This window comes from Montipora foliosa, chromosome 1 (assembly GCF_036669935.1).
Source record: "Montipora foliosa isolate CH-2021 chromosome 1, ASM3666993v2, whole genome shotgun sequence".
NCBI classification, from domain to species: domain Eukaryota; kingdom Metazoa; phylum Cnidaria; class Anthozoa; order Scleractinia; family Acroporidae; genus Montipora; species Montipora foliosa.
Window position 1 is genome coordinate 43,168,687 of NC_090869.1, and position 13,164 is coordinate 43,181,850.

At 40.6% G+C, this 13,164-nt stretch overlaps 1 protein-coding gene across 2 annotated transcripts in view; it reads right to left on the reverse strand.

Annotated features, from left to right (window-relative positions):
- Positions 1-155: 155 nt before the first annotated feature.
- The window catches only part of LOC137999133 (probable ATP-dependent RNA helicase DDX52), a 45,809-nt gene continuing 32,800 nt past the window's right edge, over positions 156-13,164 (reverse strand). Inside the window, exons 9-19 of one of the 2 annotated variants that reach the window (XM_068844986.1) lie at positions 12,216-12,288; positions 11,252-11,321; positions 8,918-9,051; positions 8,698-8,788; positions 4,340-4,462; positions 4,169-4,204; positions 3,940-4,058; positions 3,188-3,259; positions 2,823-2,894; positions 2,474-2,566; positions 156-1,742 (exon numbers count right to left, since the gene is read on the reverse strand). In XM_068844986.1, the coding sequence (XP_068701087.1) occupies positions 1,679-1,742; positions 2,474-2,566; positions 2,823-2,894; positions 3,188-3,259; positions 3,940-4,058; positions 4,169-4,204; positions 4,340-4,462; positions 8,698-8,788; positions 8,918-9,051; positions 11,252-11,321; positions 12,216-12,288 (947 nt within the window). In that variant the 3' untranslated portion in view covers positions 156-1,678. Of the gene's footprint in view, positions 1,743-2,473; positions 2,567-2,822; positions 2,895-3,187; positions 3,264-3,939; positions 4,059-4,168; positions 4,205-4,339; positions 4,463-8,697; positions 8,789-8,917; positions 9,052-11,251; positions 11,322-12,215; positions 12,289-13,164 lie in introns of both variants that reach the window. The other variant, XM_068844979.1, reaches the window with a different exon arrangement.

Below are 13,164 nucleotides of genomic sequence, written 5' to 3' on the forward strand. Positions count from 1 at the left end.
GAAGAGGATGGCAAAGAAATGGGCCAAAAATGTAAAACGCACGCACCTTCGTTTTTGTTCATTAAAGTCCTTGCGTAAGCTCATTAAGTCCTTGCGTAAACTCCCCACTATCCCACCAGCTATGCAAGCGAGTTGAATTAAGACAGGACTAGTTTGTGTATCTAACTTTTATGTTCACCACGAAAACCCTTCCGTGCGGTAAGCACATTGTTACAAAAATAAATGATGATGATGAATGATGTCAAGAATGGCTCTTGCGTAAAATTCATGCATAAAAATGAGTGCAAATATGGCGGTATACTCATATTAGTTTATTGCCATGCGTCACTGTCATTTCCTCTTTATCTCAGCATTTACGTTTATTTTCAAGTTTTTTAGAACAAGCACCAGTTTGTGCGGACGGAAGTTCTTTCTCTCTCCTCGCAGGGGAATCGTGTCATTTTATTTCCATATTTTTCTGAGCGCCCAAATAATGAAGATTGCATTAACAATCGATACCCTTATAAAAATGAGGAACCTTTCGCCCTAATCAAGACTTGAATAGTCACCAGTGTACAAAACCAAATTAATTCTAAAAGGGGTTAAGGGGGGCTTTCATGGTTAGCATATAAATGGTACATCCAGGGTTCAGTGGGGTTCAAGTTACTTATCATTCAGAACATTCCTCTAATGAGCAGCGTCAACGTTGTCTTTTCGTAACATCCGTTACTTTTTGCCTGCGTCTTCTTTGTCTGGGTGGCAAGAACACGTGTTTGTTGAGGACATCATTACACGGTCTTCTTGTACCGTGACCAAGATGACGACACATGTAGCTGCCCGAATCAGTGACGTGGTGCCCATAGTCTTCAAAAACGAAAGTGCCCGATAACATTTTCCCAAATGCGCATACTTCTTTCGTTATCTTCTTAAAGTGCCCCTGTAATCTTATTTTTCTTTGGATTTCAAATCTATGTTAGCCAAGCACTAAGCGACAAAAGCTTTAAACCTTGATTTAAAAAAGCCACCTGCTTACTTTAACTGGAATTTTCATATTTAATGGTCCATCATTACTAAATTTAAGTTCTTGGGAGAGCTGGTTCGAGAAGAAAATGAAGTCAAAGGCTCACTAGTTTAAGAATGCAATGCGTGTGTACGCCGCAGAATTAATATGCAGCACGGGACTCGTGTAAATAAGCTGCATTCAGACGCTGAAATTTTAAGATAGTGAGCCTCTCACGTCACTTTTCCCCAGGATCCAACCCTCTGAGGTTTGACCTTGAGTATTGGCGGACCGTGAAATCCAAAACTTACACTCATAGTAAAAATCAAAGCTCAAAATTTTGCCCGTCAGGTGTTAAGGAAACACAATTTCAAAATCTGAAGAAAACAACGAAGTGACTTTTACCGAGTATTTGCTAGAGTTCTCAGGGGTTGTCAGAGAACCAGGAAAATAAATTTAAATGGAAACAGCAGAGCCTTATTGGACATTTTGCGCTTTATCAAGTCATTAGTCAACTCAACAAGCGCTGTGTTGAACGTTTTAGCAAGAGGGCATTATTTTCAGGAAGTTTGGAACCACTTTCTCAAACAAAAGCTTTAGCAAAATGATATAATTGTCCACTGGACAACCCAAGCCGTAAGTCCTTCAAGTAAAGTGCTTGCTACATTTTAAGTTGCAAAGTGTTAAGATGGTCTAAAATCATATCGTCTGCTGTACGGACTTTAATTTCGCTTTTTTCTTCTTGGACGCTTCAATCATGTCTCTGGAAAAAAAGACAAAGAAATAAGTCTTAGCTTTATCTGATAATTCTTCTTGAGAGTACTGAGTGGGGAAGCTAAATCCCAATTACCTTGCACACTTCAAAAATAACCCTGAAACCTTGCTCCTTGTTGGAGAAAGGGGCGAATCACTGGGGAGCATGAGCAAAACGAGAGGAGTTAAGTGGAAGGGGTGGAGATTTCTTTTTAAGCTTCGTTCCTTAGCTATTAAAGAAGCAGACTAAAGTAACAGCTGCAAATGAACTATGTTCTGTGCCTTTAATTTTTCCTGTGGCTTGGCAAATAGCCAACTGGTCTGCTCAAAGACAAATGAGATTCTAAAAAACTCCTTTTTGTTCCAATAATTGCGGGTTTCATCGTACCAAAAGAGCCCCTAACCGAAGCCGTCAATAGCCCATTTCCGAGTTGCTGGATGTCTCAGTTTCAAAGCGAGTCCTGGTGCACAACCATTCAAATGGAAACGAGTTGCGTATTCTTATGCAAATCAAAGTCATTTCCCTTTCAATAGTTGAGCACCAAGACTCACTTCGACACCGAGACAAACAAACGCGGAAATGGCCTATTAAGTACATGTTACATGTAAAGATAACAGCCCCCCAACCTGCTTGCTTTTGTTTCTTTACTTCGCTGGTTTTCACAGTATTTGAGAAATACCTGTTTTGTTGAAGAATCTTCACTACGGCACACGACTGCTTGAACAATTGTCGCCTCTTACCTCTTTTTCTTGGCTTTTTCTAAATCGTATTTGGACACAGTTTTAATCGTCGACCGAGAAGGAGGATTCCGAGATAATCTCTTTCGAGCTTTCCTGCAAGAAAATTGCATACAATGCGTTAACAAGAATTTTGTGGGACTTAAGACAAATGTTACAGCTCGGTGAAGGCATATAGCGCATATCACCTTATTGTGGGTCAATAACTCTCAGTCGTACCAAAAGGACGTGAACTTAATTCTGCGTCAAGATGGCTTTGCGAAGTCACTGGTTTTCGGCCAAACTCTCAAGTATTTAGACAATTAAAACTAACATTGTACATGACAATTCAGTGAACTCTTCCAAATCTCACCTTGATGGCTTTTTCAATTTTAACATCCAGTCTGGAATTTCACACCCTGAACTCTTCATTACATTTGCAATACTGCGGTACAAAAATATGGTACAATGATTAATCATACTCAACCAAAACAAACGTAAAACCGACTAAATATTAGTTTGAACAATTCCACAGATTGTTAACGGAAATTCCCAATCGTAGTGCTTTGTTGTTGAACAACTAAGCGTCGTGCAACCCTTACCTAACCCCATTAAACCTGTCCTGTAATTATGCGGTAAACCAATTCTTAGAGCAATAGATGTCCGTTCAATTAACTGAAGTCATTTGTTTCATAATCAAATATCAAAGTAACACTCAATTTGAAGGCTATTTTTTACCTCCGTAGATTGGCAGCATCGTCCTCGGTGTAAAACGTTATGGCTCTCCCTGGTCTTCCAGCGCGACCCGTTCTACCTTCGGTTCGAAACGCAAAAAAAACACAACACTTTAAAATATGTGGATGATAAATGAATAAATGAATAAATGAATGACACAAAACTGCAAACTATGACCGTAATCGATAATACTTAGCTTTCATCCATAAATTAATAATTAATTACTTCAAGACGAATATGGAAGAGATCAGTCAGCAGATAAAACGTAGACGCTGGAAACTGATTGGGCACGTGCTGAGGAAAAGTGTAAATGAGAACACAAGGATAGCCTTAACATGGACCGCAGAAGGAAGACGTAGGACAGGTAGGCCGAAGGAGACATGGCGAAGAACGGTAGAGAGAGAACGAGGTGAACTTGGGTTCAAAGGTTGAGCAGAAGCCGGTAGATGTGCGAAAGACTGAGAAGCTTGGAGAGAGAGAACGCAAGACCCAATTTCCCTCAGAGGGAAAAAGAAAAGATGATGATGACTTCAGGTGCAAGGCCTTGAAGGCTGCCAATCTTCCCGAGTAATCCACGAAAGGTGTAGCTCATTGGCAATAACGGTTACTGTCTCTATACGCCAAACTACTACTCCCCAGAAGAAAACAGTTCGATATATAACTTGGGTAAATTTGAAAAAAAAAAACAAAAAAAAAAAACAAAGAAAAACCCCCAGGATGTTCTCCATTGCAAAGGTGCAAGATGCAAACCCTACGTACCTATTCTGTGAATGTACGCAACAGCAGATGTAGGAAAGTCATAGTTTAAGACCAAGTTCACTCCTTTAAAGTCAATTCCACGACCCATAAGCTCAGTTGCAATAAGAACCCAGATCTAAAACAACAAATGGTAACCAATGAATCAACTTTACTTTAGAGTCAATTGATTTACAGCCAAAGAACTAACAAATGGAATCAACATTAGAATGAACAATGTGAACAAACCTTTCCTGTTCTAAAACATTTAACTATGTTGTCTCTCTGGAACGAAAACAACCAAATAGAGAAAAATTACACCTTTACTGATGTCATGATAGTATCATGCTTAAAACAAGCCTAAAACGACCGCATACACATGACTTGTAAGATGTACAGTAGCGTCTCTATTGAACTGACCTGGGCTTGAGTTCTCTCTGAGTGAATAACCTCCACATTGATTCCGTCATAAATAAGTTCATGAAACAGTTCTTTAGCTCTTTCTTTGGACTGGACAAATATTAACATCGGAGGCTGGAATCCCTATTCACACAAGCCAACAATCACCATTAATTTAGCTTACTTTCAAAATGATGCAACCAAAACAACTCGGTCATACTTCCATGAAACCTCATAATGCTAATAGCTGTTTGTGACACAGAAAGAAGAACCTTTTCACCAGTGAATTACACCAAGTTCATCACGTTGACAATTTAAACACTTTTCCAATGAATTATCTTATATAGACAGCAAACTTGGCAAGAAATCCGAATACGAATTTATGTTACTGCGCCTTTCATCAACATGTGGACTCTAATTCGAATAAACGGTTTTGTTCTCTATTGCCTTCAATCATATTTGCCGCAACAGCCAGCGGGCCATTAAAAGGTGCATCGAGATCAATGAAGGGGTTACTGAGTTTCTAAGGGAATTGAGGTGCTGCGTCGACGGGGAGAGAAACACCAAAATTTGGTTTTAGCAAACGTAACGAGTTGATAAAGGAAGATAAAACGTTGTGAAAAAGATTTGCGTATTGACATTTCGAGCATTAGACCTTCGTCAAAACGAATTGGGAACTTTTGGGTTGATTGCGATTTATATAGAAGAAACTCAATTAAATGAAGAGCGTTCCTCTACTCCGTAGGGACTGAGAATGCTTAGTTGCCAGTTCACAAATGATCAGGGTAAAACTAGCAGATCTTCACCGCGAACATCTTCAAGATACAGACAGAAATGACAGAGAAGCGTCAAAACCAAGTGCATGCCCTTCAATCTTCCTAACCATGGCAATTTGTTGCCTATTACTACACTTAGTAGCAGCCGACACGAAAGCTTTGGCTACTTTGGCCGCTACGCACATTTCTCACTAATCCATTACACGTAATATGTCCATGTTATTTCACTAAATAGTGCATAATAAATGATTCATCTGAAGCGAAATCACAGGGAAATCCCACTTATGTCCAACAATGCACCTGATTAGATGCAGGCCCAATTTTGCCATCCATTATGAAATGTCCCTTTTAAGTCTAAGCCTTTGCTACTTATTTCTAACAATAAGGTAACGGTAAAGTTTAGAGTTATTTTTCAGCTGTTTATCCTTACTTGAGGAACGCATTCAGGGGGACATTGTGACGCTTATTGAAATCCGCGTGAATCTAAATTAGGGGCATTTCTGGACATATCGAAAGCCACAAAAATCTCGACCAAAATTGTTTGTCAACTAAGGGCGCGTTCTTTTGGTACTATTCCGGAATAGGAATACACGGAATAGACAGTGTTCGTGTTCGTTTGGGACCTATTCCGTTTTTGGAATGAACGGAATACTATTCTGTTTATTCTGCTCCCGATAGCAGAATGAACGGAATGACCGGAATATGGTTCACTCGGAATAGGCAGAAGATGCGTTCTTTTGGGAAAGTTTTGGCGGGAAATGATATGCGGCCGGCTGGTCGCCCACCGGCGGCTTGAAAATTGCAAAACTCTTAATGGAATAGCGATGCAAAATGTCTCCCTAAGTGCGGGTGTGCTGGCCTCTCTTCTGTTTCTTTACCGGTGCGAGAACTAGAAGAGCTCTCAGTTTGTGTTAATGAAAAAAGTGCCCTTGCCTGGTCAAAAGAAATGATGTCGGCATTAATTGGTTTGTAGAAAAACCACGAACCTTTTTTCAATTAAGTCAACATCAAGAAGAAGAGTGTATGGGAACACATTTGCAATATGCAAAGCACTCACAAGTACAAAGAATTCTTCGTCATTTTCCCCCTTCAGGTTTTTAGCAAAAGAAGCAAACCGAAAATCGTGTAAACCGCCAAAAAACTGGTACTTATGCCCATATTTCAACATTTTGTGTTCCAAACTTTCGGAAAACCTTTTTCAATCACCATGCCAACGCAAGTGGCGCATGCCCATATACAAACGTTCCCAGGTCACCTTTGCTAATAGCATTTCGCTTTCAGAATGTGTCTTTTTGCCAATTGATATTCCGTGTATTCTGTTATTCCTAATCCGGAATGAGAATAGCCAGGATACTCCCAAAAGAAAGCACCCTAAGCGTGTCAATGAATATTAAATGAAACTTCAAATTTGCGCCCAAGAATTTTAAATGAGAACCAAACGTTTGGAGGGTACTTCCTCTTCATCAGTGGTTTGAAAGCAACTGAAAAATGCGTGTGCAACGTAACGCTCAAATAAAAACAAAACACGCAACGTTTATAGCGCGCGCTGACTTTATAGGAAACCAAAGTCCACAAGCGGCTTATTTTCTCTCCTATAAACGGCCCTAACGGCCCTAATAGGGCCATTTATACGGAAGAAAATAAGACGCGAGCTGCTCGTATAAATGCTACAAATCAAGCGTTCGCGTCCTACATAAGACGCGTCCTATCTTGGAACAGAATTTTCGGCAGTTCTTATTTTGTCCGCGTCTTAAATAAGACGTGAACTTTCTCGTATAAATGGTTTCGCGTTCTAAATAAGACGTGAACTATAAGTGCGCATGCCTGTCACATGCGTGACGACAACAACAACATGGTCATTTTGTTGACGAGTCACCCAGGCTAACAAAATGGCCTCCCAGTTAGGCTCAAAAACAGCAACAAAACAGAGAAACAGTTGGACTTTGGTGGAGGAGAAAGAGTTCCTACTCATCCTTTGCCGGGAACTGGCAATCGCGGAACAACTTGATAACTGCGTGACAAGCGACCGGTGTAAGTTATTTTTTGTTTTAGTTGAATTGAATTGAAAGGGTTTTCAATTCGCAACTTTGCGGACGAAAAGTGCAAAGGTGGTAACTGTGAATTAAAAGTTATTGTTGAAGGGCGTGCTAGATTTATGATGATAAATAACCAAGTAAGACGCGAACCATTTATACGAGATGTTCGCGTCTTATAAATGGTACAGTTCGCGTCCTATTTAAGACGCGTCTTAGCTAAGACGTCTTATTTTCTCCCGTATAAATGGCCCTATTGAGACCAACATTCTTTGGTTTCCCATAAAGTCAGCGCGTGTTGTAAACGTTGCGTGTTTTGCTTTTATTTGAGCGTTACGTTGCACGTGCTTTTTCAGTTGCTTTCAAACCAATGATGAAGAGGAAGTACCCTCAAAGTTTGGTTCTCATTTAATTTGGGCGCAAACTGGAACTTTCATTTAATCTTCATCCGCATTATTGCGCAGCACAGTTACTTCGAATTTTTCACTAAGCGTGTCAATACCATTAGCCACAGAGTGATTTAGAATCACCTTTAAGTGAGACGCAAACGGTAAAAGTGACCACGTGGCCCTGATTTTCCTTCCATTTTCTACGCTGGCCGGCTGCCGCTTCTACGTGAAAGTAGGCCTTTTCGCGTTTGCCGTATACGTGCAATTTTCTTCTCGTTTTTCTTCTACATAAGAAGTCGTTAGTGGAAAAAAAAACGTACCCAAAAACATTTTTCGGTATGTCAAAGGAGCAAAAATTAGGTCTCACTACCGCAATTTTTTTCATGAACTCAGGTTGACTCTCTGTTGACCGACAAAACAACTTCATCGAAACTCTCAAAATTTGACAAGTCAGGATTTTCATTTTATACAGCGTCTTTTTCTACAAACAATGTTTAAAAAGACTAATAAATAGTAACTAAATACTCCAGTTTCCGTGGGTCAAGCGAAGCTAGATTCACAACGTTCTCTCTATTTTACGTGAAACGTGAAACGGCACTGATATGTACGACGTTTTCCGTTTCACGTAAACGTGATGCTAAATCTCGCTAAATTCTACCTACAAAATCTATGACCGCTTCTCATTCAATTAACTTATTCGTGTAATCGCGTCAACATAGTATCACCAATGGCACGTCTATAAACCACTAACATCTCACAATTCCTCAATTCGCTCTGGTGCAGGGCTAACGCTCAAAATGTCAGCTTGCAAATCTTTCTTTCCTGCTATGACCAATTCTGCTACAGTGATTGACGGCAGCGGAAAACAAAACCACTGACACGAATTTAACCTTCAGAATTCGCATGTTTATGAAAAGCGCAGTAAGCCAATGGTCTGGATTACTACTGTTGCTAGAAAGACGCTCTGCAGATAATTATTGCCAGAAGCCTGACAATGATTGTGTTCTGAACAGCTTCCAAGCAACAGTCAGTATCTGCATGCCACTTATCTATAACGGCATTTGATGTGAGACAACATCAAGTTAAATATTGGAATCTAAAAATGATCAAATTTGCAGGCGAAAAATGCATTAGAAGTGATTCTGTCATGTTTCGTAATAACATTACCAGTGTACATGTACCTTCTGAACAATATCTCTAACAGCAAGAAGCTTTCCAGATTCTTGACCGACAAACAGCAATTCCTGCTCCACTGTTTGGGTAGCAGTGTTTCTGTGCAGAACATACGATAAAATTTTTTTAGGATTTACTGAAAGCTTGTAAGGGAAATTTGATTACTAAATGTTGTGTAGGCAACAGTATTTCTCCCTGTATTACACTGTGTATGTCTATTAGATATACCTGATACCAACTGTAACTTTAACAACATTGTCCAGATGAGCACTTGCCCACTCATCAATGCCATTTGATAATGTTGCACTAAACAATGCTCTCTTAATATCAGGCTTATCACATGCCTGATAAATTGCAGCTACCTGTATTAAAAGAAATAAAAATGAATCAATGAACTGACTTGCTGATGACGTCAGGAACTGTCCCCACTCCCCAAAAAATCCCACAATCTGAAATAAATGATTGAATCCAGGGTCCATTATAACACTGTGGCAAGTCTGATGACATTAAAGCTTGCGTGTCTACAGTTACCGGTATGTGCAATTTTCATGTACAACCATTACCCCTGTTATACCACAGGTAACCCTGTGTGTGCCACATAGGTAAATATAGAGAACATATGAGGCGAAGTTTAGGTCTGGAAATTTGCTAGAAAATGGAAATAAAAATCGATGAAACTTACCATGTGGTGAGCTGTTGTTGTCTTTCATACGTACACGACGTTTTGGGAAAAATGGTCCCCGTTCACCTTCCTTCATAGTATAGTGACAAGTTAGGAGACGGAAGCCAGCGTCGGGACTCCGATCGGCCCAAAACAAGCACGATTTTTTTCGCGAAAATCGAATCCAGTCGCTAAATAAACACGCCAGGCTCGTGGAACATGAATTTCTCTAAACCATGAATCCACTAAAGCATCTCCAGGTAGGAACGCGAAGCCACCAGGCTCCGTAGAATTTGTAAGTTAACCTGCTAAAATGGCGGCCCGAAGCCGTTGTCCTTGCAAAGTGTCCAATTCAAAATGGCACTGAACTCGGGACGCCTGGTGACAAGTATAATAAGTCCCCCTGGAGGGAAGGGAGTCCCAGATTTCTCAGTGAGTTTTGTCTTGAAGGGAAACTGTCACGACAAGCGCATGCGGTAGCGTATTGTGAAAACTTGAAAACTGTTAGGTTAACTTTTTTCAAGTTGAATCGACAAATTCAAAATGGTGTCCACTGGGTAGCGCCATGGTGGACAAAGGAGAAACTCCGGCGAATATACGTGACTCACGCGTGAATCCATGGTGGCGGCTAGAATTTTCCGTGGGCTCGAGAGCAAACAATCTCGAGCATGCGCAGCTCATGACAGTGCCCCTTTGAGCAATCTGGGACTCCCCTCCCTCCAGGGGAACTTATTATACTCGTCACCAGGCGTCCCGAATTCAGTGCCATTTTGAATAGACCATTTTACAGTTGTAGCTAAGTTACCTGGCCTACGAATGGAAGCGAGGCTGCCGGTGACCCTGCTTTGATACAAACCTCCGTGCTTTTGTAATGTTAATACGGACTAATTAGAATCACAACAACACAATTTACATGATAAAAGCAGTGAGGTTTGTATCAATGCAAGGTCACCGGCAGCCTCGCAGCCATTCATTGGCTAGGTCGCTGAGCAAAAAACTGTAAAATGGCCTATTGGACACTTTGCGAGGACAACGGCTTCCGGCCGCCATTTTAGCAGGTTAACTTACAAGTTCTACGGAGACTGGTGGCTTCGCGTTGCTACCTGGAGATGCTTCAGTGGATTCATGGTTTAGAGAAATTCATTTTCCACGAGCCTGGCGTGTTTATTTAGCGACTGGATTCGATTTTCGCGAAAAAAATCGTCCTTGCTTTGGGTCGATCGGAGTCCCGACGCTGGCTTCCGTCTCCTACCTTGTCACTATCCTATGAAGGAAGGTGAACGGGGATCATTTTTCCCGAAACTTCGTGTGCGTATGAAAGACAACAACAGCTCACCACATGGTAAGTTCCATCGATTTTTATTTCCATTTTCTAGCAAATTTCCAGACCTAAACTTCGCCTCGTATGTTCTCTATATTTACCTATGTGGCACACACAATGAGCCTGGGTTACCTGTGGTTATACAGCTACAGTGTATCAATTAAGAAGGAAGGGGCTAATGTCAGTGTTGCATCTAAGAAAATGAAGACAAACAATCACTTCTGCCATTATATATTACACAAAGGTCAGTCTAGCAAGGATTGGGTGTGAGTTGGTACAGTATATCACAATAATTTGAAGTTTGCAAAATTTGATATGCAAGCCTTGGGATAAAGTTTACTAACACTCTTCATATGAAACCATTGACTGCTTCTAAAACAACCATAATATATGAATTATTCATCTTATAAAGATGGCAGGGTAGTGGGAATTCTTACAAAAACTAATTCTCAATACAATTTTCAATACAGTCATAAAAGCAGAACATTTGTCATTGATAATTAATTGTTGTGAATTGATGGAATCCCTTTAATGGGAAAAAACAACTTTCCTCCTACATTGATAAATAAAACAAGCTGACCTGTTCCCTGAACCCATCTTTTCCTTCTTCAAAAAGTTTATCAGCTTCATCAAGAATCAGCCACTCAACACTGAAAGTTACAAAGATGTTAAATGTTATGGTTTGAACAAGTACGATCAGTTTGCTCATGCTCATAGTATTAATATGAAGTGCAACATTCAGATGAGGGCACCCTGTGTAGTTACTCATAAAAACCATCCCCATACTTACAGCAACGTTCTAAAAGGAACAGTGCGGCCCAGTGGTTAGGGTGCTTGCCCTGAGATCTTGAGTTCTTGTTCTGACCACTACCATTGGTTGAATTTGTTCCTGGTAGTCCCAGGTTCAACTTTTTGGCTGCACTTGTAAATAGCCAACTGGTTTGCCTCTGGCCAGTTGGGATTCTTATCAGTTGTTGTTGTTGTTTTCTGTTGTTTTGCTTACTATTTCATTGGCCCTGAAAAGCCCGTGTGGGAAGTGGTCAATTAAGGATGGTGCCTACTAATTCAAAGGTATTTTTGTGCGGTTTACTGAATAGCGGCAAAAGCAGAACTTATTGAGTTATTGAAATTCAAAAAGAAAATTGGGGGTAACCACGCATTTTTCGAAGAAAATTAATCAACAATATTTGTAAAAAGCTTCAAAATACAAGGCAATGTATGGCATTCTTTTCCAAATCCAAGCTTAATTATCTCTGAAAAATGCGTGGTTACCACCAATTTTCTTTTTGGATACCAAGAGCACTTGCTAAGTTCTGCTTTCTTTGCATGGTTTTGAACTGCGCAAAAGTATCCCTGTATTAAGAAGCACCGCCGATAGGAAATCCAAGTACCTCAAGATGCGCAGAACGTATGCGCAATAACAATAGTAGGCACCGTCCTTAAGTATGTTTTGAAAAAACAAAAACAGCAGACACAAAAGAAAACACTAAACAAATGAGGTCCTTCTATGTGTTTGTGGATTAATCAAACTAAGCCATAGTTACTTGTGAAGTTCAATCTTTGTGGGACCTTGATTTAGCAAATGCACCAGTCGATTGGGTGTGGTCACTAGAATATCTGAAAGACAAGTAAAAAAACAACAACAAACAGCTTCAAAGGTGCCAACCCCCTTGGTTCTGGAACAGAATCCTCCCACACTGAGGCTACTAAGGACTGTTAACTGGAAAACAGATGTCCCACCCAGGATGGTGCAAATGCAGCATGCTGTTAGAAGCCTTAGACAGGATTCTTCTGAGAGGGCTATCCCCCCTTACCAGATCACAAAATCAGTTAGAAAAGAGTTCAATGTCCTTTAAATGCATAATAAAATACACGGCAGGAACATAAGCCTGTGGCAAAGCCTGGCCAGTAAAATTCATGGCAACAAAGATCCTTAACAAGAGCACTAAAGCACTAAGAAAAGTTCAATGTCACTTAAATCTACAATGATATAAACGATTATAACATAAGCCAGTGGAAAAGCCTGGCCACCTTCAACCGACAAGCTTTAAGACCGTTTGTTTTGTTAAGGAAATTCGCATAGCGGATCGAGTGATTGGATGGATTGCGGCTTTGACCGGATTTTCAAGATGAAAATAGGTCCCCGCATGCCAATGCCTGTAGGGTGAACATGGGCCTTTGAGGAAGACGTAAATGACACTTCGGTGCACAATGAAATAAATGTCAAAGACACAGGTCAATGGCAAAACCTGGGAAAAAAGTTGACGGCACTCAATCACTTCCAGGGATCGGAGGTTTCAAGGTTGTGTGTAGGTATGTGGTCGCCGGCCATGGAGGAAGGGACTTGGAGCAAGGTAGCAGCAGGGAGGTGAATGTAGCTTTCATAAGAGTTGCTTGGGCCGCAACAACTTTGATTGGTGGGCGAGTGGGCTGTGCATGTCATAAAAAATCAGATTCATTCCAGTAAAAGGAGGCGGGAAAAACACGTGTTGA